Here is a 27,729-nt window from a genome sequence, read left to right as displayed (position 1 = left end):
TACTGTGGAAGTCTTCAGTATTGGCTTGCCAGTTCAAATTTAATCGATCTTGGTCGCTCTTTTTTTCAATTAATTGTTCAACTTGTTTTCATCCTGGATATCATGAGATGTTTGCCACCTGACGTTGATTCAGCACTTATGTTCAATTATTTTGGTCAGTACAACTGTTTAGCACTGTAAACATTTTAGAACTATCTATCAAACCTTAACACAATGACGGTATATATGCTCGCTTTTTGAGGTTTTTGTGGTGCTTGAAGCATAGGTATACTATGGGACCTCCAAATGGTGCATGTTCTTACTCTTAATGTTGATTATTCCGAAACTTTCAACATATTTTAACTATGTTAAGTATGAATAAGTTTAAGTGCATTTTAATACTTCAAGTCTAGCTATATATACATTGTTTTGAAACCAAAGAAAGTACGTGTATAGTCACACTTAAAAAAAGTGCGCATAATAACACTGTTATAGGTTTATGTTGACATAATAACCTTCAAATTGTCACGTGTTTCTGTATTATGAACATATTATTTAAATCGTGGAAATATATATATTGAAACACAGATACGGTAACCGGAAAACAATGTAATATCCAACTCCGTTGTTGTGATCCGTCTAATTCTAACTTCAAACCAACTGGACAGTTGATTATTGCAAAAACGTTTTAATTTAACTATTTTTACATTTCCGTTTTCTTTAATCTGTGTCATATAACATGACTTTTTTTGTATAATTATGATTAGATGTCTATTAGTTATTTGTGTCGCTGGGATGCTGTCACATTGACATTGACCAGACATCTCCTTTAATAATATTCTACATTAGTTATTGGTTACATTTAATAATTTGTAAAGTTATTTCTACAACGTTCACGAAACTTGTTGGAAAAACAACGGACCGCGATTTGCGATCTCACTGTCCGGAGGAAAATAATTTTGTTCAATTGACGAACCTACTAAAACATCTATAATTGTCTATGGATAAACAAACTGCAAATTGTGGAGAAATATTGAAATTGAAATGCCGACTGATATTACTGGGAAAAATAATTATAATGGTCAAATATGAGGTTTATTGATTAACGGATTAGTGTGACCCATCCGATGGTGATAAGTGGATTACTTGTAATCACAACTTATAACACCTTCTGTAAAGGTTAATTAGCTGAGGGTCATAAATTGTCAGAAACATGAAGACAGGTAGAAATATAGTATTCCATCAAAATAATACGGCAATAAAGGCATAAACTTGCGAAAAAGAGCACAGGGCGGCAGTCGGGAAAGGGCGGGCGGACCGCTCTGTGAAAATAATCAAGCTGGAACACTATGTAAGGTGTAATTATGTTAAGTCCCAAATAAATGCCCCGGACATACTGTAATAGTCCATTTGCCAATTACAGATTTGATTCTGTTATTACACACTTTTTAAACAAATTACTTCCTTTTGTCAATCGTAGACTGGTTCTATACCAGACGAAATTGGCTTTTGCCCACGCAAAGCATGATAAGTTGAAAGTGATATATCGGCATTTTAACAAAATTTGTATTGAAAAATAACTTCTGGTATCAAAAGTGTTTAGCTTAACAACAAATTAAATGTAATTAAAAGATTTGAAAAAGTTAAAGGTTACACACTTTACGCACAGATAAATTTGCTCTTTCCGCTTGCTCTCCATTTTCAATTAAAATGTATGTCCCTCCTAAGGAAGACAACTAAAAAAGGAATCTCTTATTACAGGGTCAATTACGGAAATTGGCAAACAGACTATTGCGTGAAATCATTGTTATTTGTTTTAGAAGTTGAGAAAACCTTTGGCGACCCATGCGTGTAAATGGCCATTGTAAATAAAACGTAATATGTGGGCGTAACGGACGAATGTATGGCTATTTCTAAGATGCTATGGGTATAATAATATTTATATTTCCTAAGGCATGATGAAAAGGTATATCTCTCCTGCATGGACATATATATTTGTATTTTTCGCGAAATAATTGTGTACAAAATTGAAAATAAATTTGACCCACAGATGAAAATAAATTAACCTTCGCCAAGACAAAATGAAACGAATCCTCACACCTATATGTAGTTTTTGTGTAAAAATAAATGTATACAAATCGAAAATAAACTTTCTGACATTATAGTCAAACAAAATAAACTTGCCGACATAGCAAAAAGTAAAGATGAATATTTTGTCAGTTAAAAATCCTTTTTAAATGTGTTAAAGAATATTAAGCCAGATAGTGTTAAACATTTGAACTGACAAAGGGGGTGCGTTTTTGTTCGTTAAGCATGTTAAGGGCGTTATAAAGTCACAATATCGAAGTTATGACTTTAAGATGAAAAGATTTCAAGTTGAAGTAAAATAGAACAATATGTAGAGAATTTCTTTAATTCATTGTTTAAATTTATATACACCAAATAGCTACAAAAAATAAAGAAATTTGGTGACATTTGATCAAATCTCTTGAACTTTATTCAAATATATTTTCATCACAGCGTTCGAAATGTTTTTTTTTAAAATTAAATATAACATGACTGTATAACAAACAAGTACATATATATATATATGTTTCCTGTCCTGAAAACCAATTAAAATTTGCTTGTTTTCATTTTATATGGTGAAAAATAAAATTTACACAAATTTTGACGTCATATGTATATATAATATTAATCAATACAAATGTATGTTCAATGTACAAATGATGTACGACTTCGTTCCAGTAACATGAGTAAAATTTTCCGAAAAAAGTCATGTTTATATCTTGAAACTGTTATAACTGTGAGTGATTGTGATACTTTTGTGAATAGTCATTACATAATGGTTTTAATTTTGGAGAGAAATGTGGGTCATATTGAGGTCTTATTGAATTGACATATATTTTGGGTCTATATTGAGCTTATAAAGAGGCAGGGGCATTTTCTCCTAAGTGAATTTATTTCACACAGGTCATTAAAACAATTCTTCTAATCCTTACTGAAATTAGTATGACACTTGCAAGTGTACCTAGTTATTCAAACAGTAGTAAGTATTACATTCAATGGGATAACAAAAATGCATAAAGATTGCTTAAAACCGCAATATTGACTGATGTTCTCTATTTGTTAGGATTCATCCGAAAAGTCTATTAGAATAACATTCTAAACCAAAATTTGTTTGAAGAAAACCTACAAATTGACTTTTGGGTAAAATTAATTTAAAAAATGTATGTTTGCATTTTACCTTCAATACATAAATAAGAGAATTATTTATGTATTGAACAGTAACAGTTATCGTTTTTATAATTAAATTTTGATTTTATGAATATATATGAAAAAATTATCGACAAAGTTTAAGTATATAATGAAGAGTCTTCAATATTTAAATTTTGATGGGGTTCGTGTTGCTCAGTCTTAAGTTTTCTGTGTTGTGTGTTGTGTACTGGTGTTTGTCTGTTTGTCTTTTTCTTTTTAGCCATGGCGTTGTCAGTTTTTTTTCGACTTATGAGTTTGAATGTCCCTTTGGTATCTTTCACCTCTCTTTTAGAAGGAAGAGAAAACCTTTAGATTTTAACAATCATGGCCAATTGTTTCACTTATAGGAAAAGCTCAATCTGTTTTTTGTACCAATCTACAGAGGATTTGAACCAACACCTTTGGCAAATTCAAAATGTTTACCCACATTTTAGCCACTCAGCCACAACAGCTATATAAGCATACGCCCTAACCACAGGAAAAGTATTTTTATGGATTCAACTGCACAAAGTATGAGCTCATATAAATATTAGGGAAGATGTGATAAAACTTTGCTTACATCCATATACATGCAACTCTTTGAGATTACACTCTGATTATGCAATTATATACTGGTCTTGTCATGGACCAAACCAAACCTAGGGAAAAAGCTAGAACTATTGCACGCTAAATCATAAAATGTTTCATAAAAAAGTCCATTAATTGTCAAAGAAACAGACCCCCCCCTCCAAACAAACCGGACCAAAACGCAAAATAGGAAGTGCATAATGGAGTTATATATGGTTAGGATTTTTGAGAAAGTTTGAATTAATTGTAATACGGGATTTGGAAGGATCTGCGGATACATAAATGCTACCCCCAAATAGAGCAATGACTAAGTCGATGCTTTGTAAGAAAAACCCTGAAAAATAATTCGGCTCAAAACACAAAATAGGAGGAACAAAAGTACATCATGGAGTCAGATTCTTAAATTTAGGAGCAGTTGTGGATACAAAAATTGAACAGAAGGAGGAAGAATGAACAGATAGATATACAGACCTCCCCTTTCCATCAATATATAATACAAGAACAAGAAACAGCAACCCCCCAATTAAAATAGATAATATATTTCAACAATAGGCACCTTTATCACAAACGAATTCAAGTCATGGCCAGTTTTCCTGATATTGCAAAGATTTTATAGGAAACGCTTGGTATATTGAACTGGGATTTTGAGGTCCTGGTTCAAGTAAAAAGGCAAACAAAGGGAATTCACACTGAGGAACAAAGTTTATCATAGAACACTTTGTGAAATGTTTACACATTGCTTTTTCTAAGATGCTATCTCCATCATTTTCAATAAAATCTTGCACTTTGATGATCATATACTAATAAGTAATATTCCTAGAGATCAGAGATTATGCCTTACATGTAAATGTAACATTTTGGAAGAGGATCTGTTTTTTTTTTATTAGATTGTGAATTAAATAGGGAACTTTTTGATTATTTGGAAATACATTTTTCTATTCAAGATTTGTCTGATGAAGAAAAAGTGATTTGATGCTCAATCCATCAACACCATCACAAGTAAATAAATTTGGTTACTACATTATACAGTCGTTAGAACTAATGACAGGGGACTTTGGAATATATACTGTAATCAAATGATTGTGTACATATACATGATATATATGTGAATTTAAGTTATATTGTATACTCATTTTGAATTTTTTCACAACTTATTGTTTAAAGTTTATATGGCAATAAAAATTTGTTCTTGAATCTGAATTTTATTATAGTCGGTTTGAAAAATCTTCTGTTTTTAAGATGCTCAAGTATAAAACCTTTGTTCAAAGTTAATATATATGTATTTATTGATACCCTCATGTTTTATTTGCATAATATTTCAAACGAACTTCTGTCTAAATACAACCCTTATTTTCCAACAGTAACCAAGTATATATAACTAAATTCCCAACTTATGAATGTCTGTAAACATCCATCTGTTCTAGGAACTGCGGTTTGATCACGTCCCAAGCTTTCATGTCAAGACTTAGTGCATAATTGACGCGCCTTGTGTCTAAACTAATACTCATCAACTTTAAAGGCTGAGCTCAATAATGACACGATCCTGGAAGCAAAATGTCTAGTAACCAGCAAATGTTCTTTGTTTAATTGTAGTTCTAAATAATACGGAGTTTTTATGGATAATAATTTACTTTTACATAGTGAATTATTAACACTTCTAAACATGAAAATATCATTTTGTCACGGTTTATACTAGAAGTACCAGCCTAAAACAGTTTATTGATAGATGAGGGTAAATACAGTCTACTTTGAAGTACTTGCCTATTGATTTCAATAATGGTTAGATATTAATTAACTTTTAACAATAAATTCTTTTTCTTAACTCCACATATCAAATTAATGTATTTGAGTCAAGTAATTAAGAAAAAAATTATTTATTATTAAAAAGTCAACTTAAGTAGCAATGGTCGTTTCTACCCCATTGTTTTCTTCTATTGTGTTTTTTTTTTTGTATTTACAAATATCAAACCGTGAAATTTAAACTTTCAGTACGTCATGAGAATATTTTTGTAGTTAATAGCCTTTCCAGAACTTTCCGGATGCTAATTGTGGTATTTTTTTGTATATTGTCACAATTCTGATTTGTAAAAGTGGCTCTTTAGTGTTAAGCAAAGTTTACATAATATGATAGTTAATATACTGTTTATGCTTAAAATATAGGAGATGAAATGCAATTCTTTCTGTTTAGATTTCTTTAATGAAGTGAACAATATATCTGTCTTCTAGTGGCTGCTTGTTTCTCTCTCATTCATTGAAGGGACGGCAGTTCGGTCCCTTAGGAACAAAAGAAGAAAACATTAGTATGTCTGAATATACTTTATTCTCAATAACAAATTGGCATGTGTATCGGAGGAAATTTAAGACATTAATCATGAAAAATTACTAGCAGAGATTACAAACATATATTCACTTTGCAAAATGAAGCTATTATATATAAACCTTAAAATTTTGAATTATTCGTATTTTGTTCAATAAAATATTGTAGTGGAGTTTGCTCCGCGAGTAATATGTCTTTTTAGTGTTTGACTTTATGAACCCCTGTTTAGAGTTTATTTCCGCACCAGTAATTTGACAACAATATTGATATCTAAATGATGTATTTCAAAATGATTAGAAAACGATTCAGTTGATATTTATAATACTAAACAAAAAATTAAGCAGGCAACATTTTGCAGTTAGCTTAACAAAGTTTGTTAGCAGTATGAACAGTAACTTAATACTATTACACTCCTTGTTGTAAACACCACGAAAAATTACTCAATTGAATAACATTCTCTGTTAAACATCGTAAAAATTAACATTCTTAATTCCTATTCTTAAACTTGTAGCAAGACATTGAAAAGTGTTCTAAACACAATAGAAAATGACTGTATTAAGTGTTATGAACACTATGAAAAATTACTGCATAAAACTACATTCCCTGTTATCAGCATCATATAAAGTGACTGCATAAAAAGAGACAGAAAATACCAAATGGACAATCAAAAACAACAATTTGAAGAAAAACAGAAAATACCATGGCCAAAAAAGAAAAACGACGAAAAAAACAACAACAGTCTATACAGCACTATACAGAAAACATAAGACTGGGCAACACGAACCCTACCAAAATCCGTAGGTTATCTCATTTTACGCTGAATTGTTAAAGAGGTCCAGCTTCACCCTGAACAAGTATACGTGATAAGTCACATTCAATGATGTCACAATCGAGACAAATAGGAAGTGATTGTCGCTATGACAATTAAAAAAATCCTTGTTATAAACGCCATGTAAAAATGACTTCATTACTTTTTCGTTATCTCAGCTTATCCCCTTTTTTACCAGAGCATATTAGAAGAGTAATGGGGAGATTTGGTTTATAGATATCAGACATTTATTGTCCACATAACGAATAATTTACATTTTAAGGCCACACCAAATTAATTTCTAGTTCTTCGGACTCTTTCCTTTGAAAAAAGGTAGTGAGAGAGCGAAATTTTTTCATTTGTTTTTTTTTTTGGAAGTTTGATTTTTGGCAGGCGAAAGAATTTTTTACTAGCGAGTGATATTATTTTTGAAATATTTAAAAAAAAATATCTATGAAAAGACTTTTAAGCAAGTGAGCGATTAGAAATTTTCCATAATTTTGGTGCTTGATATTTTTTTATATCTCATATCCTAGTTCTTATATTACCCTACTTTGCCCCTCAATTTGTTCTCTGACACCCAGTTTAATCATTTCACAACATTTTCAAGTAGAATATGGTTAACTTGTAGCAAAACGTACAACTTTGTGTAGTCAGCAGATCAAATAAATATGATCCTTCTGCACATGCAAAGTGCAACAGCTTTGAACAGGCATGCATCCATGTTTAATGAAAATTATAATTGATGCATTATAAAAATAGGAGATGTTGTATGAATGCCAATGAAACAACTATCCACCATAGTTCAAATGGATCGGATGCATTGCATGTTGTTTTAAATAAACGTATGCGAAGCATTAATGCGTGTATAAAGCATGTATATACAACCATAACTTTTTGTGTATTATAAAATAAGCTGAAAATTAATAAAGGACTGTCCTTCAACAACCAAACCAATTTATACCATTCAAATGAACCCATCAGATGCTAAATACTAACCAAACAAAAGAAACATTTCAATACATTCCACTTAAGTCATTGCTTACCTGTAGAATTTAATAACAATCAAATTTATATACCAGGTATATATATTGCATGTGTTAATTGCTCGGTGTTAAAGGCCATACCGTGAACTAGTTGTCTCATTGACAATCAAACAAATTCTTATTGTTAGAAGATTTTGAAATTATAAAGATTCAATTACCACAAAAACATTCTTGTCAAATGCCATGCTTTTAACTAGTATACATTATTGTTTAGGGATCAGCTGAAGCCAGCCTCCGAGTGCGGGATTATCTAGCTGTGTTGGACCCATTGGTGGCCTTGTGCTGTTTTCCGCTCTTTGTTCGGGTTGATGTCTCTATGACACATTTCCCCTTTCCATTCTCAATTTTATTTCAATATGACTTTCTGATGATACTTATAAAAGATTCAAAATTTCAAGGAAAAACCTTTATTCTAAAATAGATAAAAAAAAAGTCAACAATATATTAGTTTCATTTGCGGTGCCATTTCAATTCATGTACCATTAGCATTCGGATTAACATTTATTCTTATGCATGTTAAATTGTCATAATTTAAAGCTTTCAATTCGGTGGCGTCGTTGCTTTGTTGTTTGATCTTGATAGGTATACGATGATATTACTACACCGCGCGTGAGTCAATTACTTCTCTTAGTGAGACGCCCCTTACTGTTACAATATCACTGAAGGTTTAAGCTGGTTCTTCTTCTGTTTGAATTTTTGTGAAAATATCCGGTGGTAGTAGGTTTCAATCTTTAATTGTTTTTGGTTTTGTTTGCAGTCTCAAGAAATGTTGGTCATAATTTCATAATACATGTTCTTGGTTGTCTAAGATGTTTTTTTCCAGTTGATCAGATCATCATAAACAGATGGTAAGTTGGATTGACCGTGTATGACTTTGCAGAAAAGGATAAGTCTGTTTTGTGTTCGACGATCTTTTAGGGATGGTTATTGCAGCTGGTAAAAAAATTGCTGTCATATTTCCTGGTCGAAATTGTAGGAACGTTTGTGGTCTTCCACGAAGCACTTCCAACAAATCGGTAAAAGAATTGCCCAAATCATATTCTACTGATGTGTTTGCCTACGATACTACTGTAACTAGTTATAATCCACTCATGTTTTACGTTAAGTTTTTTGTAAAAAGCACTTTTTATCTGGTCGACCTTTCACAACACGCGGAGAATCCGACAAACGAGGTATTAATTTGGCGTGGCCTTAGGATATATTAGTTAACAAATGCCGTTTATAACGCTGAATGAATATGAATGAGGATTGATTTCAATCCTATCCGTAGACCAAACATTTCTGGCCATAAGAAAAGCAATAAACAAACATAGAAATGAAAACGGGAACTGTATTGTATGATAATAAACTTACACGAGAACACTCACAGATTTATCCTGTGTTTTCATGGTTGCATCGTGCAACAATCCATTTATACTTAACTTTAGACTGCACACAATTGACCACAGTCTTCATTTCCAGAACTCTCAGTATTGTTTGGTTCGCCTGGATACCACTAGGAATAACCAACCTTAGAAAAGTCATGAACCCATCTCCAGACTCCTTCTTTCTTAAAGTCTGACATTCCTATATAAGAGCCATATTTGTGCTTAACCGATTCTGTTTCCAGCAATAATAAACACATATTATAGTAAAAGTTGTCAGTATATAAAAAGGCAATTATTTATGCAAATGAAAATGAACTTACACGTGAACATACTTCATATCCTTATTTTATATACTAAAAGACATCAATGATACGACACTTTCATTTATTTTCTGTGTTACCAAATTTGAAACAATACAAAGGTTTTCAAATGAAACACCACACAGTTTTGAATTGGAATTTTATTAATTTTCAGAACTATCTTTCGTTAAGAATTTAAACTTATACAACACTTATTTGTGAACCCAGAAATTTGGCTTAATTGACGGAACGTTTAAACTCATTTTTACATTTCTGTGGACATTACAACAACAACAACAACAACAACAACAACAACAATAATAATAATAATAATAATAATAATAAGAATAACAATAACACATGTTTTTATTATGACATTCATCCAAGTGTTGATTTTTGTTCATCTTTAGTCGTAAAAAACGACAGTTGGATAATTCCGGATTAAAATTGTAAAATAAAAGTATGATACATACTAGTATTTCTATACAGTAAACTGACTTATGCGAAAAATCAATGTTTCAATGTATTGAGATAAGCGTTACCTTCAATAAAAAATGGTAAACATGTTATTCCAACAATTGTCATTTATCAAATATTTTAACTAGCACTAGTTGGTATTATAATATATTTTGGCAGGAAAGTGATCAACAGAGTATGAAGTGTATCATCAAGAGTGTGGTTTGGAAAAAAATCTTGTGTAGCTTGAACACGAAATCATATTTCTTTTATTTCTTGGTAATTTTTGGTAATTTCACTTATTTGTTTTAAACGCTCTGTCATTTTGTTGTCACACAATAATCTTTCCCTTTATTTAATACATATAAATTTGACAAAGTAACGTGAAAACAATCCTGGGTGACGTTATTTTGTATTGTTTGGTATATTTCCAAACTTAAATACACTTTTTAATTTTTAAGTACTTATTGCTCCCATATAATACCTTAATTGATATTATAAAAGACGATCACACTTTTCCAATAAATTTCGGTTCTATATTGAAAATTGACAGTTTATTTTTACACACTTTTTCTCCCACTTGTGATTTATCTATTTTGTCACTTTTCTAATACAGCTGTGTTGCAAAAATGTAACAGTGTCGATGTGTCTTATCATACGTATAAACTATCCTTACCGTAAACCTTGCTAACAACCCATGAGTTTTCTGCTGAGTCTTCAATCTTTACAAGGGAGCCTCCCATATTGTTACATTGTTTCTGAAATAACAGAAATAGAACTTTATACCCTGGACATTAACAAACCATGAAATCATTACTTTTTAATGTTTTCTTCTGACCTTTCAGTAAACGTTAAAATCTTATATATTTGCATACAATTTATGAAATATTTAATACATTAACAAATATAATTGACAGAAGATATGAAAGACGAAAAGATAGACTTAAAACAAAATGCCAACAATTGCACTAAAAACACTAGTAATTATTGTAGTAGTAAATTACAGTGATTTGTACAATGCTCCTAAATATAACCCGAAAACACTCATTATTTAGCCAATATTCTTGTACAGGATCATTTCTGTTAATCAAAACCTATTACAATATTGCATCTAGGCTTGTGGGTGTTAAGTAGTGTCAACTGAATCCAGTACTTATTTGCAATAGAGAAATATTGACCCAACACCTACTAAATGATCGAATAGCTCTTGATACAATTGAAGTGACCAGTTGCAATGAAATTTGTGAATAATTTCCTATATAAGTATATGTAAAGAAGTGACCTACTGCAGCATCATGCTATATTTTGTTGTCCGGTGAAAAAAAGTAGCAGTGCTCCTTGTATTTCTTCAAACCGGCTGGACAATTCTCATAGGCAGTGCATGAGCTTACAAGAGTCTGTTAAAAATAAATATGTTAAGCATTATACCAAGACCTGTGGCTCAATGATAAAATTAACAATGCATAAATATGAAAAACACTTTCAAACCATATGTTTAGCTGTTTCATTTCCGACTGTTCAAGAAGTATTAAAGTATTGATTTTAACGAACAGCAAACAAATTGAAAACCTTTTTCTTTGAAATCTACGTTAATAAATGTACCCCACCACATCTTTTTTTCATATCTAACAAAAATAAACCAACATGAGATTAAGATATTATCTTTAAGAATTGTCGAATTGGTGCAAATTGAAGCTTTGCTTGTTTCTATTAAACTTTGAAAAGTACCCATAATTAAAAGTTTCAATTTACCTTTCATCATTTTTTCTGTGGACTGAAGCATACTAGATATCATTGATTTCTCTTTAGATATATCACATGTGTTAGACTCGATCATAGAAATACAACACAGAACCAAAAATACAGAAAAGAACATCCTGTAAAAACTAATCAAAGTAAAATATCAATGTTCTCTGAGTTATATTCAGGTTATCATGAGCCTATATTTTAAAAGACAGAAACTATTATAGCTGAGGCAAATACTTTCAGTCACCTATCTATAGGTTGCACTTTGTAAATACAGCTGTTTCACAAAACACACATCTTCTGGAGAGATAAATGATATTCATAGATATTTTGTTTTCCTTACGTACTGGTTCCCAGGTACGATATCTATGTTTCATCTCATAGAGACATAACTTCTACGTTTAAGAATTTGGAAGTTTATGTTATATAAATGAAATATTAGGAAAAGTGCTTTAATTTGAATGAGTTGCTGAAGGTTGGCACAGAATCAGTAAATTAAGTCTCCTCTCTCTCTTTTTTGCAAGGTATTCTTTACGAACCGAGTATATGGTGTAATTGTGAACGGGTGTTTTATTAGATCGTAAATAGATACGAAGCAATCATTGAATCGGTTAATATATATATTAACTATTTCTCAGTTTTTTTCTTTCTCGTGCATATATAGGATGTGTTATTAATAACAATGATAGATTCATCACTCAAAGGCAACTTCTATTAAATAAAACACACTTACAAAGCAAACAAATTTATAAATACACCTGTTCATATATCGATTTTGGTATTGTTTATGTTTGTTTTTCTGTATATTTTTTTTTATTTTAATTTGATTAAATTAAAACGAAATTATAACAAATCATGACTATAGATTAGTAAATAAAAATTATAACTTACCTTTCTGCTTTTTGATGTAAAGTTATAAAGCTGCTACTGAATATTGGTTTATGATTTAGAAACAATGCAACCTTATCATTTGTTTTCGTGTTTAACTTCCTGTTATCCACCTGTCACTATATGGTATTACGGTAGTACAGTGTAAAATATCTACAACCCATTATTTCCCAAAAAATATATTTTTTTAACTTTGTAACCTATCCTATATCCTGATTTTGATTTAAACAATAATTGCCATTTAATTTGAAATACATACATCCTGAGTATTATGATTCGTTACTGTGAAAGTGCTCTGTGTTTACCAGTTCAAATTTAATCGATCTGGGTCGAGCTATTTCAGAATCTTTTTTCAATTTATGGTTTCACTTGTTTTCGTTCTGGATATCATGCAATGTTTGCTACTTGACGTTAATTTAGCATCAGTGATCAATTATTTAAGTCAATACAAATGTTGTAGCACTATAAACATTTTAGAATTATTCATTAAACCTAAAGACAATGACGGTGTCTATGCTTGCTTTTTGTGTTTTTTGTGTAACCCAAAAATTTGGCGTTTTTTTAACATGCTTTAAGCATAGAGCTTTCGAAACATAGGCCTCGTATTTAAATCGGTCGAGGCTGCATGAATATGAAGGATTTGATTTTGATTTTTGGTGTTTTAACGCCACTTTTAAGTACCACTTTTGGGCTATTTCGTGGCGGGTAGTTTTTATTGGTGGAGGAAGCCGGAGAGCCCGAAGAAAACCACCGACCTTCGATAGGAAAACTGACAATCCTAGTCAATTAAGATTGAAGTCGAGTGCACCTGCACGAGCGGAGTTCGAACTCACAACCTCAGTGTTGACTGGCTTATGATTACAGTAGTAACTACTTAGACCACTAGGCCACCGAGGCCCCTGAATATGAAAGACTTAAAGAAATACATATTCAAACGTATTTGCATAAAACACGCCAAGAGAAGACACTTATAAATCAATATACTGACTTGAACAAGACAGGTGTCTATATCAAGCTCTCAGTCGCATGTAGGTCTACATGAAAATCAGTATTTCAAAAAATTACAAAGATATGTCATTAACTTATAGATAACTGGAACCACCATTGATGACAAACATATTATCAGAAAGGCATATTTAAAACGCTTAAAGGGATTTAATTATTCTTTTAAATATTCTACCGTCTCCCTTAACGTTTGTCTCAATCAGTAGATGAGGAAAAAGTATATAAAAAAACTTGCAAATCAGAATGAATAGTAAAAATTTACAATTTCCGTGTCACCGACGACTAAAACACAGACATGTATGACATTACTAAATAGTGGTACGACGAACAAACTTAATTTAACGATATCCCGCCCCTTGCAGTCTAGGATTTGTTGAGGGAAACCCTCAAAAATAATTCGGATAGAGAAACAAAATAAAAGGATGCACAAGGTATATGGTTAAAATCTCTATGTAAATATTGATTAAATTCAAATAAGGAGCGTAGAAGGAGTTTAAGACTTTTAATGTGTTACCCATGATAAACTACGCTCAAAGAATTACTAAGGGATTCCAATTGTAAATCAGAATAAAAACAATGAAGGAGGTGCACAATGGTATTAGAATATAATTCATAACAGCTTGGTTATATGTATACCAGTATGTTGTTGGTAATACCGGACGTCTTACCTTTATCGTGATTGTCATTGATTATAATTTCATGCAATGACAGTCTGTCAGGAGCCTTTCAGTGGGAATATACATGGTCGCTTTATACACATTTCAATCCATAAAATAAAAGGTTTTTGCATACAAATTATATATTGTTATAGGAATTAGTTTAACATATACTCTATCAAAAAGTTCTATTTAAAATTATAATAAATGTTCATATGTAATATCATTAAAAACTCGAGAGTTAAAAAAAAAACGTTACAAAAAAAATGTAACATCTCTACTTTCGTATTTGCAAAAACCTAAATGTTAGGGATCATGTAAAAAATCCCTTCGCTTCTTCTGGGCTAGATATTTTTCGAGTAGAACATAATTTGTTATTCCACTGTATGTTAAATTTGATAGCTAAATCAATGTTTGATTGGTTGAGACCATTCCACGTGACACTGAACAAATCTTTATATTCCCCTCTGAGTATCATATTCCACTCTGAACGTCGGGACTTGCTCGTTCGACGTTACGCGCGGTTACTGTAAGTACGTTTTGAACGTTTTTAAATTGCGATAGTAAAGTCACTATCGTGTTCAAAAGTATTTCAGTCGTAAAATTAAAACTTGAATAATAGATAATTATTTTTTGATCAGTACTGTTTATCAATGTTTTAAATTATGTCGTGTTTAGTTATAATAATGTTTTATGTTCAGGTACTTAGTTGTAAACAAAGTATAAGCAGTGGAATAAAACATTCATTTCCCTTGGCTTAGGGAGATATGAAGATTTCTTCACCCTCGAAAAGTCATAATTCCCTCGGGCTGGGCCCTCGGGAAATATGAATTTTATTGGGTGAACAAATCTTCATATCTCCCTCAGGCACGGGAAATAAATGTGTAAAGTCACATAGAAGATTCAAACCTGTTTTGGGATCGATTTTAGATTACATTACTGGTGAAATTACAGACTGTTCAAGAGCCAAAATAATGGGCAGTACATCAAAACGAATACGTATTTAAATCAGTAAAAGTAATACCTTTTAACAAAACTTGAGAGGTCTTAGAAAATATTTGTTTCTACGTTTATCTAGTAAATTCATTATCAAGGTATCTGTGTAAATTCATGATGTACTTTAGTCAATATGTATTTAAGTTTGTACAACACAGCGGGTGCCACATGTGGGACAAGATTTGCTTACCCTTCCAGAGAACCTTAAATCACCACCAGGGTATGATGGGGTTATTGTTGCGCAGTCTGTAGTTTTTCTATGTTGTGTTTTGCGTACTGTTGTTTGTCTTTTCGTCGTTTTTCGTTTTTTTTTGCCATGGCATTATCTTTTTTTTTTTTTTTAACGACATTATATATTTATTCACCAAATATGCTTGTTACATTGTTACACCAAGAAACCAAGCATTTCTTGATGTATCCTGTTATATTCCACTGATTACCCAGGTTAGTAGTCAGCTGCTGGTATATATGTATATATTATAATAATATGTATATATTTCTTGAAATACAATTTTACAACATTTTAATGTATTATGTTTTATTCTATTCAATCGTCTAAACTTCTTTTTAGTGACTTAAGTAATGGATTAAATTTCATTGTTCTGTTTTCGTTATATCTTTTAATGTATTCTTGAACAAAAATTTGATAAACATTTACATTTGTCAATTTCTGATTAGATACATAATATGATTTATAAATAGAAAAACCTAAAATTGTTAGGAAATAATTCAGACCAAAATAATTTTTGTCAAAAATTTTATATCCAAAGACTAATTGCTTTAACGATATTCTAAAATTTAAATTTGATTTTATCATTAACTCATAAATACTTTTCCAAAATTTTTCTAAAAATCGACAAGAAATAAAAAAGTGGTTATAATCTTCTTCTTCGTTACATACATTACATAGACCGTCATTCTTCTGTTTCCATTTAAACAATAAGTGTTTTGTTGGTAATATGAATTGTAAAAGTTTCCATCTATATATTTTTAACTTATTCTCTTCTAAATAATGAAACATGAAAACATATAGTTGGTTAATACTAAGGTTCTCATTAATTTGTAAAATACGCATCCATTTGCTAACACCAATTGATGGTTCAATTTTATCTTTACAAATTGACTTATATAATATATTTGTTGAAAAGCTTGAAGCCTCAATGTAATTTCCTTTCCAGATCAGTTTCTGTCTAGGAATATTTACAATACTTTTAATAGAATTTTCAGACTTTAACATCTGAAGCCAGTCTTTTGGGATGGCTTTTTTTAAAATATTTATTTCTGCAATCCAATTATTCTTGCAGTCTAATTTTTGCAGAATAAAATGTTGAGATATATTACCAGTGTCATCTATAATATCATTGACAAATATCAAGTTACTCTTAATCCAATTTTCAAAAATAATGGTTTTATTTTCGAAATTAATCAGTTTGTTCCCCCAAATTACCTGTTTTCTTATTTCTGTGAAGTTGGTAGGTTTTTTTGTCTGTCCACCACCTGATATTACCCAACATTTAAATACTTCTCTATAAAATTCAGGGATGTGTTTTATATATTCTAGAATTTTCTTCTTTTCAAAATTCATCTTAAAAATCAACCAATTTATACCCACCACACTGAGATATTTTAATGGAATCAACTTCCAGTTTGAAATATCATTACTAATGAGTTTACTTACCCAAGATGCTTTCAGAGACATAAAATAACTTTGTATGTCGATCATTTGTAACCCCCCTTCTTCGTATGACTTTATCATGGTATTTCTTTTAACCTTATCTGGTTTACCATCCCAGATGTATTTATAACATTTACTTTCTACATCTTTTCTAAGTTTGTCTGGAACTGTACAGGCATTTGCCAGAAATGTGAAAAGTGGTAAAACTAATGTTTTTATAATAAGAATTTTCCCGATTAAAGTTAAATTACGTTTTCCCCATACATGAAATAATTTATCCATTTTCTCAATTTTATTCTCCCAGTTTAATTTTTCACATTCTTCTCTGTTATGACCAAAATATATTCCTAATGCTTTGACTGGTTTATTTGTCCAATTAATCCCGGCTACCTTATCTTTACTATTTTTCAGTTTTCCTATCCATATACCCTCTGTTTTATTTTTATTCAAAGTTAACCCAGAAAATGATCCAAAAATTTCTATTTCATTCATAGCAGCTTTGATTTCTTTCTTATTACTGAGAAATAAAGTCGTATCATCAGCTAATTGAGAAATTTTAATGCTATGATTTTTATTATTTAGTTTAACTACGAACCCTTTGATATCTCTGTTTTTTCGAAGTCTTAAAGCCATGATCTCCACGGATAAGACGAAAAGAAGAGCTGATAAGGGACACCCCTGCCTTATTCCTCTTGAGTTATGAAATATTTCTGAGATCCATCCATTATTAATAACACAAGTTTGTAACCCAGTATATAATGTTTTTACCCAGTTTATAAATGATTCATTAAATCCAAAATGTTTCAAAGTGATTAACATAAAATCCCATTCCAAGGAATCAAAAGCTTTAGTAAAATCTACAAAAACTATTGCCCCTTCAATCGAATATGCGTCCGCATAGTCAATAATATCTTGAATTTGTCTCAAATTAAAACCAATAAATCTGTTTTTAATATACCCTGTTTGATCTTCATTAATAATTTTTGGTAGTATCTTCTTTAAGCGTTGTGCTAGAACAAAAGACAATAGTTTTAAATCTACATTTAGTAGAGAAATTGGCCTATAATTATCCAACAATAAATGATCCCCCTTTTTAAACAATAATGTCAAAATACTAGTACGTTGTGAGTGCGATAAACTTCCTTTTTCATTACCAGTGTTTAAAACCTTGACTAGAAAATATCTTATTTTTTCCCAAAACATCTGATAAAATTCAACTGTAAGACCATCTAGCCCTGGTGCTTTATTTAATTTCATTGCATTAATAGCTGAAGTACATTCTTCCATTGTTACTTCTCCGTCACAAACTGATTTGTCAACGTTATTTGAATTAATTTCTAATTCAGTTTCACAAATATAATTTTCGACTAAATCTTTCTTTTGACATTTTGAACTGTACAGTTTTTCATAATATTGCTTAATTTTTGTTAATAAATCGGCCTGATCTGTTGTTGTATTTCCATTCTCGTCACTCAGTTTATTTATCGACTTTTTTACCTGTCTCTGTTTTTCTAAACCTAAAAAATATGCATTGTTTTTTTCCCCATATTCAACCCATTTCTCCCTTGACCTAACCTGTGCACCTCTAGCTTTCTGTTCGTATATCTTACCTATTTTTAATTCTAAATCTTTTATTTCTTCATCTAAATATGCATCCTCCTGAGGTAATGCATCTCTTAACCTATTTCTCTCTTCCAGTTTTTTTTCTAGTTCCCGACTTAGTTCTCTGTTTGCTTTTGCTTTATTTTTACAATATGCTATGCTTACCTCCCTTATTTCTACTTTTAAAACGTCCCACAATAATTGACAATCCATATTATTATTTCCATTAGTATATTTATGAATAAGATTACTTATTAGCTCTTTGTATTTTTCCTCTTTTAAAATAGAGTTGTTAATCTTCCAATATCCCTTTCCTCTTTCTGACACACCAGTTCTAATACTTAAGAAAACGCTTTGATGATCAGTAGAATTAATTACAGCTGGTTTAATTTTACAATTCTCTACTAATGACTTGAAATCTGAGCCAATTAATATCATGTCTATTCTACTTGCCTGAGTTTTATCCCTCCTTCGCCATGTAAATTGTTGAACGCTTTGATTCAAACATCTCCAAATATCAATTAGTTTGTTTGATTTTAACATTAATTTCAAACTATTTACTGGTTTTGAAATCTGGCTATTTGGTCGTGTTGTTTTTCTATCTATAACATTTAAAGTATCATTGAAATCTCCCCCAACTATCGGTATACCGATACCAAATTCCTTTATATTATCACTTACCTTTTTAAAAAACGTATTTCTAGATGCTTTATAATTTGGTGCATATATACATACCAAAGTGAATATTGTGTCGTCAATTTGTATATTGAGCAGAATTTCTCTCCCGTCAGTGTCTCGATTTTCATTAATAACAGTAACGTTTAAACTACTCCTAATTACAATAGCGACCCCCCTACTTGCTGTCGTGCCATGACTGTAGAAAATATTAAAATCTTTATGTTTCGACATTTCTTTACTAACATTTTCGTCAAAATGCGTTTCTTGCAAAAAAGCAATGTCACATTTATGAGCTTTTAACCATTCAATAACCCTCTCTCTTTTATTTCTATTGTTTATACCATTTACATTGAGACTACATACATTTATTAAATTTTTCTGAACCATATTGTGTTATCTAATTCAATTTTCAAACATGTTAAATAAAAATACTACAGTGTGAAATATATACATTACAATACTTCTACATCGAAGTATGATTTGTTTTCTTTTCAACATAAACAATAACAAAATACTACAATTAAAATATGCTTTGAATTCGGTATACGAATTACAACTATATTTAACGATATTATACATAGCCTTGTCTGTATGTTTACCTATCCGTGACCTTGTTACACTATTTAAATTCATGTTGAAGATAAGTTGGCCCTCTAGGCACGTGTTTTTGTTGTGTATTTTAAGTAGTATCACGACTAGAAATGTTATCATAAATAATAACTGTAGTACTGACATTATTAATTTGGATAGTAATTCATATATATATGTATTGAAATTCCGTAACCTTTGTGTGTATAAATAACCTAAAAGTGCTCGACTATCAGCGTTAAAGTGGATGTTTTTGTAGTGTATTATTGCATTTGGATTTAACACGAAACAAGCCGACAAGTTAGCGTTATAAGGTGTTTCAATATCTTTTGACACACAAGTGATGTTTTGTAATTTGGAGCTTTGTTGCTGAGAAATTTGTGTACACATTTGTGTTGTGGTAAAATGAATTGCAACTAAAAACCCGTATAAATATTGTAATATCAAAAATTCATGTGGTAACTGTAATCCTGTACAAGGTAAGACATTTTTTATTACTATTTTATAGTTATTAGTTCCAGTATATATAATGGTTTCTTTTTTTAATAGTCTTCTGATTGTTTTATTATTTTCTATTCTTTCGTATTTCTCTAAATAGAAAGTACAACCGTCACGCATGCAATCGTCGATTTTTTTTAATTTACATGTATTCTTGTGTTCATAGAGTGTTACTTTAAATACATTTGGTAAAAACCCGTCTAATACAAATATTTTAAATGAAATCACATATACCTTTAGTTTACCATTGCAGTAGTAAAAAATAATGGAATACGGGGAAATGTTTTCCCTATATGTCTGATTTAAAGGCATACATAGTTTGTTAAACTCGATTCTTTGTAGTCTACTTATAGCATACCATGTACACAGAATTAAAAATAACTTTGGGAAAAACCAGTATATCAGCTGTTTGATGTTAACAACAAAATTGAAAAAATTAACATACTCTATATCAACAAGACATAGTTTGTTCATTTTCATAACCAATCTTACGGTTATCGTTTTATATACAACACCATATAATATTTTGGACATCAATCTTGTACTTCTCATTAAATTTGTTTCATCAATCATTTTTACTCTACATTTGAGCTTAAACATTTTTCTTTTCAAAGTTTTTTTGGTTTTTTTTTTAGTTATGGTATATACTAAAATAAGACACACAGATAATAAAAAAAAAACAATAAAAACTAATATAGTTACATAGTAATGATCTGTTATGTTGTTGGAGGTACATAAACATATTTTGAACTCTGTTTTTGAGCTGAGGCATTATCATTGTTTATATTTTTTTTAGTATTTTTAGTGTGATAAAAAATGTGATATTTTAAAAGACTTTAAGATTGTTATGATGTTAAACACACTTGATTACTATTTTGCTTTTGCTTTCTTTGGTCCATGACTGTCACTTGTTCTATCATGAAGTGCCTCTGGTGGTGTTGGAGGTGTATGACTATGAGTCCTAGAACCAAGACCTCTCTGATTGTTTGGAGTTCTCATGAATTTGTCAAGAGATTGCTGTGACCTTACAGCATTATCGTCATTTGTTTTCGTTCCACTTTTTTTAGAGCCCAATTTTCCTGTGTTATGCTTCTCTTTAGTTTTACTTTGTTTTTCTGTTACAGGTTCGTCTTCATTGACCTCTGTGTGTTCATCATCTTTGCTGTTTTCGTTTAAAACTTGTTCTGTATTTGTCTCTTCATGTTTATCATTGACTTCTTGTTCCATGCCATTATGAGTCTGTAGTTCTGTTGGACAGTCTATCATTTTGTGTCCACTTATGTTACATATCCTACAAACCCAATCATTTGGACAATTGTACATTACATGACCTGGTTTGAGACATTTGTGACACTTTTTGACACCTTCGTAGCTCACTAAATTTGCTCTTCCCTGAAACTCGGGTTGACCTGAATGAAAAATTCTTGCTAAGTACTTCCCAATCTGAAGATTTCTTGAAATGGGTTTTTCAAGTAATTTACTGATCACTAACCTATCTCCTGTTTCACAATTTGTTACTTTTCCATCAATCCTGAGCCTTTCTCGAGAAAATGCCTGAATATTACACCCCTGTAAAGTTAAGGCACGATGAATCTGTCCATCATCCGCTGAGAGAGGAACGTTTTTCACTTTTATGCGTATCGTATCAGGTTGTAATAAGTTAGATGGATTATGAGGGTTTTGTGAATGCAAGGGGACCTGCCTGCCACGGAGGTTTATACCTTGCACTAACAGCGACAGTTTGTCTTCCTCATTATCCATGTAGATACGCCACATTTCTCTAATGCGTTGGATGCCTTTAATACATTCCGCGGGGACCTTTTCTCCGACAGCTTTATAAATTTCGACATTGGTTATCCACATAGACCGCTCCGGTTTCATAGAACCATGCACGTCACTATCTTTTAGAAATATGGGTTTTACAAAATTACTTGAAGTTGAAGCTGAAGTTGAGTTGGGTTGATTATCATTTGTATTGATTACGTTGTCATTGTTTTGTTCTGTGTTATTATTTTTTCCGGACAGTGCTTCACTATAGGACGCCATTTTTTCTTTGTTTTGATTTTGAGTTTTAAGTTCACTGCTATATTCTGCGTCTACACCATGTAGGCCCTCAATCAACCTCTTAATTCTATCATTTGTCATTTTTCTACACAATGCTTCTACATCATTAGCCATTTTCAGTTATGTTTACCTTTAATTAACGATTTTTCTGGAGAGCTATCTTAGTTAGTCTTAACATACCAAGGACGGCAACCTTGAGACAAGATTTGCTTACCCTTCCAGAGAACCTTAAATCACCACCAGGGTATGATGGGGTTATTGTTGCGCAGTCTGTAGTTTTTCTATGTTGTGTTTTGCGTACTGTTGTTTGTCTTTTCGTCGTTTTTCGTTTTTTTTTGCCATGGCATTATCAGTTTGTTTTCGACATGAGTTTTAATATCTCTATGGTATATTTCGCCTCTCTTTTTTCTCGACATGAAATGTCCTTTTATCCGAGGAAGATGCTAGTAATTGCTAAGGCCAGGATAAATTAAGCTTTTCATTTTAATCTTTAACTTGTTATTGATAAATTTTCGTCGACACCGTTTTAAAGTATCTCAAAAAGACATATACACATACCATCTTAGAACGTCATACATCATTGGTTGAAAACTGAAACTGCTTTGATATCGTAAATTCACTAGTTCCTTCATCTCGCGTTGCCGCGTTGTCTTGCGGTCACCGATTATGCTATTTTTACAACCTCACGAGTTATACTACATTGTAGGACCTCCAAATGGTGCATATTCTAACGCAAAATGTGGATTATTCTTAAACTTTCAAATTATTTTAAGTATTAATGAGTTCAACTGCATTTTAATATTTTAAGTCTGGCTATATACATTGTATATAAATTTAAAAAAAAAACAATTATAGTCACACTTAACAGAAAGTGCGTATGATAAAACTGTTATAGGTTTATGTTGACATAATAACCTTCAAATTATTGTTTTTTTACTGTTTTCTTTTAATCTGGTAAAAAGGAAATTGACACTAGTTATATATCGTCATATATATAATAATAATCAATTCAAACGTATGTACAATGTACCACTCCGTACAGTAACATGAGTAAATTTTTCTGAAATAGGCATATTTCTATTGAGTAAATAGTATAACTATGATTGATTGTGATACTTTTGTGTAATAAATAAATATATATATCTGTTATTCTAATCCTTAGATAACGAACAAAGCGAAAAATTCTTTTTAATAGGCATTATGTCATGTGCTATCATTTTGTTTGTTAAACATCAGTAAAAAAAGATGTTCAACACCCTAAATCTTTAAACATCAGGCACGAGGATAGTGCACTTATAGTCATTACATAATGATTTTAAATTTCAGAGGGAAATAGGGGGTCATATTGGGGCCACATCGAACCGACACATTTTTTGGGTCTAAATTGGTCTAATAAAGAGGTATGGGCAATTTCCCCTAGTGAATTTCTAAACCAAAATTTGTTTGCAGAAAACCTACATGTGTAAAATTTCATTCATTTTAGCATGTTAGATATGAGAATTCATTCTGTATGTAACATGTGTAAGTGTAACAAAAAAGGCTAGCGTTGCTAGATGAAATTTAAATTTTATGAATATATATAAACAATTGTCGAAAAAGTTTAAATATATAGTGAAGATGCTTTAATATTCAAATGCTAGAAGGAAGAGAAAACCCTTTGATTTTAACCATCATGGTCATAGCAGTGAAACAATTACAGGACAAGCTTTATCGGGTTTTTGGTCCAATATACAGAACATTCGAACCAACACCTTTAAGATTTAGAAATTATGCTCACTTTTTAGCCACTCAGTCACATCAGCTATATAAACATACGCTCTAAACACAGGAAAACTATTTTTATGGATTCAACTGCACAAAGTATGAGCTCATATAAATATTGGGGTAGATGTGATAAAACTTTGCGAACATCCATCATGTCCATATACATGTAACACTTTTAGATAACAGTCTGATTTTGCATTTATTTATTGGTCTTGTCATGAACAAAACCAAATCAAGGAAAAAAGCTAAAAGTATTGCGAGCTAAATCATAAAATTATACCCCGCCACTTAAAGGTCCATAATTTGCTTAAGGAAACCTTCACAAAACGGACCAAAACGCATAATTGGAAGTGCATAATGGATTTATATATAGTTAGGATTGTCAGAAAGTATGAATTAATTGTTTTAAGGGATTTGAAAAAATAAATGGTAACCTTAAATAAAGCAATGGCTAAGTTTTGGTAAGACAAAAATAATTCGCCTCAAAACACAAAATAGGAGATACAAACGTACATCATGGAGTAAGATTCCTTGTAAGTTTGATACAATTATGACAAGCGGTTCAGGAGCAGTTACGGATACAAAAGTGGAACAGAAGGAAGACGAATGAACGGACAGACAAACAGAATCTCCCATCAATATAAATACAAGAACAAGATATAGCAACCCAACAACAAAAATAACAAAAGTAACTAATTCAGTCCAACAAAAGACAGTTGTCTTATTGTATAAAAATTTGTTCAGCTGTTTACAATAGAGATGTGGAATTATATTCAATACATGTTTAAGTGTCAAAAAGAGGGCGTATCACGAATGTAAGTATCCAGAATATATTGTTTTGCCAAGGAAACGTTTGGCATATTGAACTGGACTTATGAGGTCTCTGTTCCAATCCAAAGACACTAAACAAAGAAGAGAACTTGTGTAAAATTCATTGTGGCAAGCCCGGCTTATATGTAAGCTAAACTCCTGCGTATACCTGACGTAAAAACGGTACAGCTGAAATTCGACCTTTGTTTTATACTTTAACTTAAATTCCGAACTTATGAATGTCATCCATCTGTTCTAGGAATAGTAGTGTGATCACGTCCCAAGCTTTCATTGTGCATAATTGACGCGCCTTGTGTCGAAACTACGTATAACACTCATACCATTTAAGGTCTGATCCTAACAATGACACGATTCAGAAAAATTAGGAATCTAAGATAAAATGTTTAGTAACCAGAATAATTATAAACACATAAAAAACATGAATATATCATTTTCACAAGGGTTTACTGGAAATATCTAGCTAAAGTTTATTGCTAGATAAGGGGAAACAAAGTCTTCTGTGTAGTACTCGCCAAATTTGATTTTAATAATAGTTAGATATTAACAAACTTTCACAATAATTTTTGTTTGTGTTTCCACAAATTGTAAACGTATCTGCGACAGTTAATTAAAAAATAATCATGCATCCGTCAAATGTCGGCTTGAGTAGCAATGGTTATTTCTTTCCATTTGTTTTAACTGTGGCGTTGTTTATATAAATATTGACCGGTGGAAGTTTGGTGTTGTAAATCACTTTCTTTTATATACTTTAACCCCGCCACATTCTGTATGCATGTGCCTGTCCCAAGTCAGGAGCCTGTAATTCAGTGGTTGTCGTTTGTTTATGTGTTATATATTTGTTTTTCGTTCAATTTTTGTACATAAATTAGGCCGTTAGTTTTCTCGTTTGAATTGTTTTACATTGTCATTTCGGGACCTTTTATAGTTGACTGTGCGGTATGGGCTTTGCTCATTGTTAAAGGCCGTACGGTGACCTATAGTTGTTAATTTCTGTGTCATTTGGTCTCTTGTGGAGAGTTGTCTCATTGGCAATCATACCACATCTTCTTTTTTATATTTTTCTAATAATTTGTAAACGTTTTAACGTCGTTTAGCGCGATAATTACGTAACAGTATATTCGACGTATATACTTAGGGACGAAAGTATGATCTTATGTAGTCTAGATAAAGATTTCGCTGTGTGAAGACGCTTTTTATTATTTCATTAAACTATATGTCATAGTAAGACTTTCAGTACCGGCATCATAATATTTTTGTAGCCAACAACCTAACCTAAACATTATGGGTACTTATTTTACGGGTATTTTCATTTTGTTTTGTCATCATGCTGATTTGTAAAAAATAGCACTTTAGTGGTTAAAAAGTTTTACATTATATGATGGTTTATACACTGTGTATGCTAATGAGATTAAATGAAAAATTCCTTTTGTTTGGATTTTTTTAATGAAACTTAATATTATAATCTATCTTCCACTGGCTTCTTGTTTCTCTCATCCATTGATCGGACGGCAGTTCGATCCCTGTAGAAAAAGAAGAACAAAAATTATGTCTTTATTTATTTATATTCTCAAGTCAGTGCAGTTGCATCGTAAATAGTATTTCTTTTAAATACTTGACTTGAAGATCACGTGTTTAGATTACTTCCGAATATCCAACGAGTAATCTGATAGCAATATAAATATATAAATGATCGTTTTCGAAATTATTAAAAATCAATTCAGTTTATATTGATAATTATCAAACAAAACATTAAGCAGTTGACAAAGTGTGTGAGAATTATGAAAAATAACTTTATAATATTACACTCCTTCTTGTAAACGCCACGAAAAATTACTGCATTAAATAACAGTCTATGTAAAACATCCTAAAAATTGACATACTAAATTTCCTAACATTATGAATGAAGACCTTGAAAATTTGCAGCAAAATGTTATCAAACACCATGAAAAGTGCCAGGAAAAAAATGATATAAGCACCATGAAAAGTGACTGCATCAATTGTTGTTAACACCATAAACATTGACTGCATTAAATTACATTCTATATTATCAGTACCATGAAAAGTGACAGCACAAAAAGAGGCAGACTAAACCAAAGGTAAATCAATACCACAATTTGAAGAAAAGCAGAAAAAAAACCATGGCCATAAAAAAAAAAAAAACGACGAAAGGGCAACACTACACAGAAAACATAAGACTGGGTATCACGAACCCTGCCGGCATCCGTGGGTGAGCTCATATGCTCTTGATTGTTAAACTGCTTCACTAGAAGCACCTCTCACTCATCCCAAGTAAAAAGTTAATGATAACTCGCATTCAATGATGTCACAATTAAGATAAATAGGATAGGCTTCTGGTTACGACAATTATAAAAAGTAATTTCCTTGTTATTAACGACATGAACAAAATGACAGCATTATTATTTCTTTACCATTACTCAACCCAAACTCAAGGGGAACATGTTGGAAGAGTAATGGGAGATTTGGTTTAAATATTTCAGCCATTTATTGTCTAAAATGTAATAATTTAAATGAAGGATATTTTATATAAAAAATGACGTTGATAACGATGATTAGAATATGAATTAGGCTCAATTGCAATATCAATGGACCAAACATTTCTGGCCATAAGAAAAGCAATAAACAA

General features: G+C 31.2%; 1 protein-coding gene across 3 annotated transcripts in view; it reads right to left on the bottom strand.

The window, feature by feature from the left end:
• Positions 1-5,975: 5,975 nt before the first annotated feature.
• Positions 5,976-27,729, bottom strand: part of LOC127702491 (perlucin-like protein) — a 28,369-nt gene continuing 6,615 nt past the window's right edge. For 2 of the 3 annotated variants that reach the window (XM_052206704.1, XM_052206703.1), the window contains exon 6: positions 26,510-26,605. In XM_052206704.1, coding sequence (XP_052062664.1) covers positions 26,576-26,605 — 30 coding nt within the window. In that variant the 3' untranslated portion in view covers positions 26,510-26,575. Of the gene's footprint in view, positions 6,076-26,509; positions 26,606-27,729 lie in introns of those variants that run through there. The other variant, XM_052206706.1, reaches the window with a different exon arrangement.

This window comes from Mytilus californianus, unplaced genomic scaffold (assembly GCF_021869535.1).
Source record: "Mytilus californianus isolate M0D057914Y unplaced genomic scaffold, xbMytCali1.0.p SCAF_5, whole genome shotgun sequence".
Classification (NCBI taxonomy): Eukaryota; Metazoa; Mollusca; class Bivalvia; order Mytilida; family Mytilidae; genus Mytilus; species Mytilus californianus.
The sequence above is the reverse complement of the archived record's forward strand: the minus strand, read 5'-3'. Positions and strand labels throughout refer to the sequence as shown.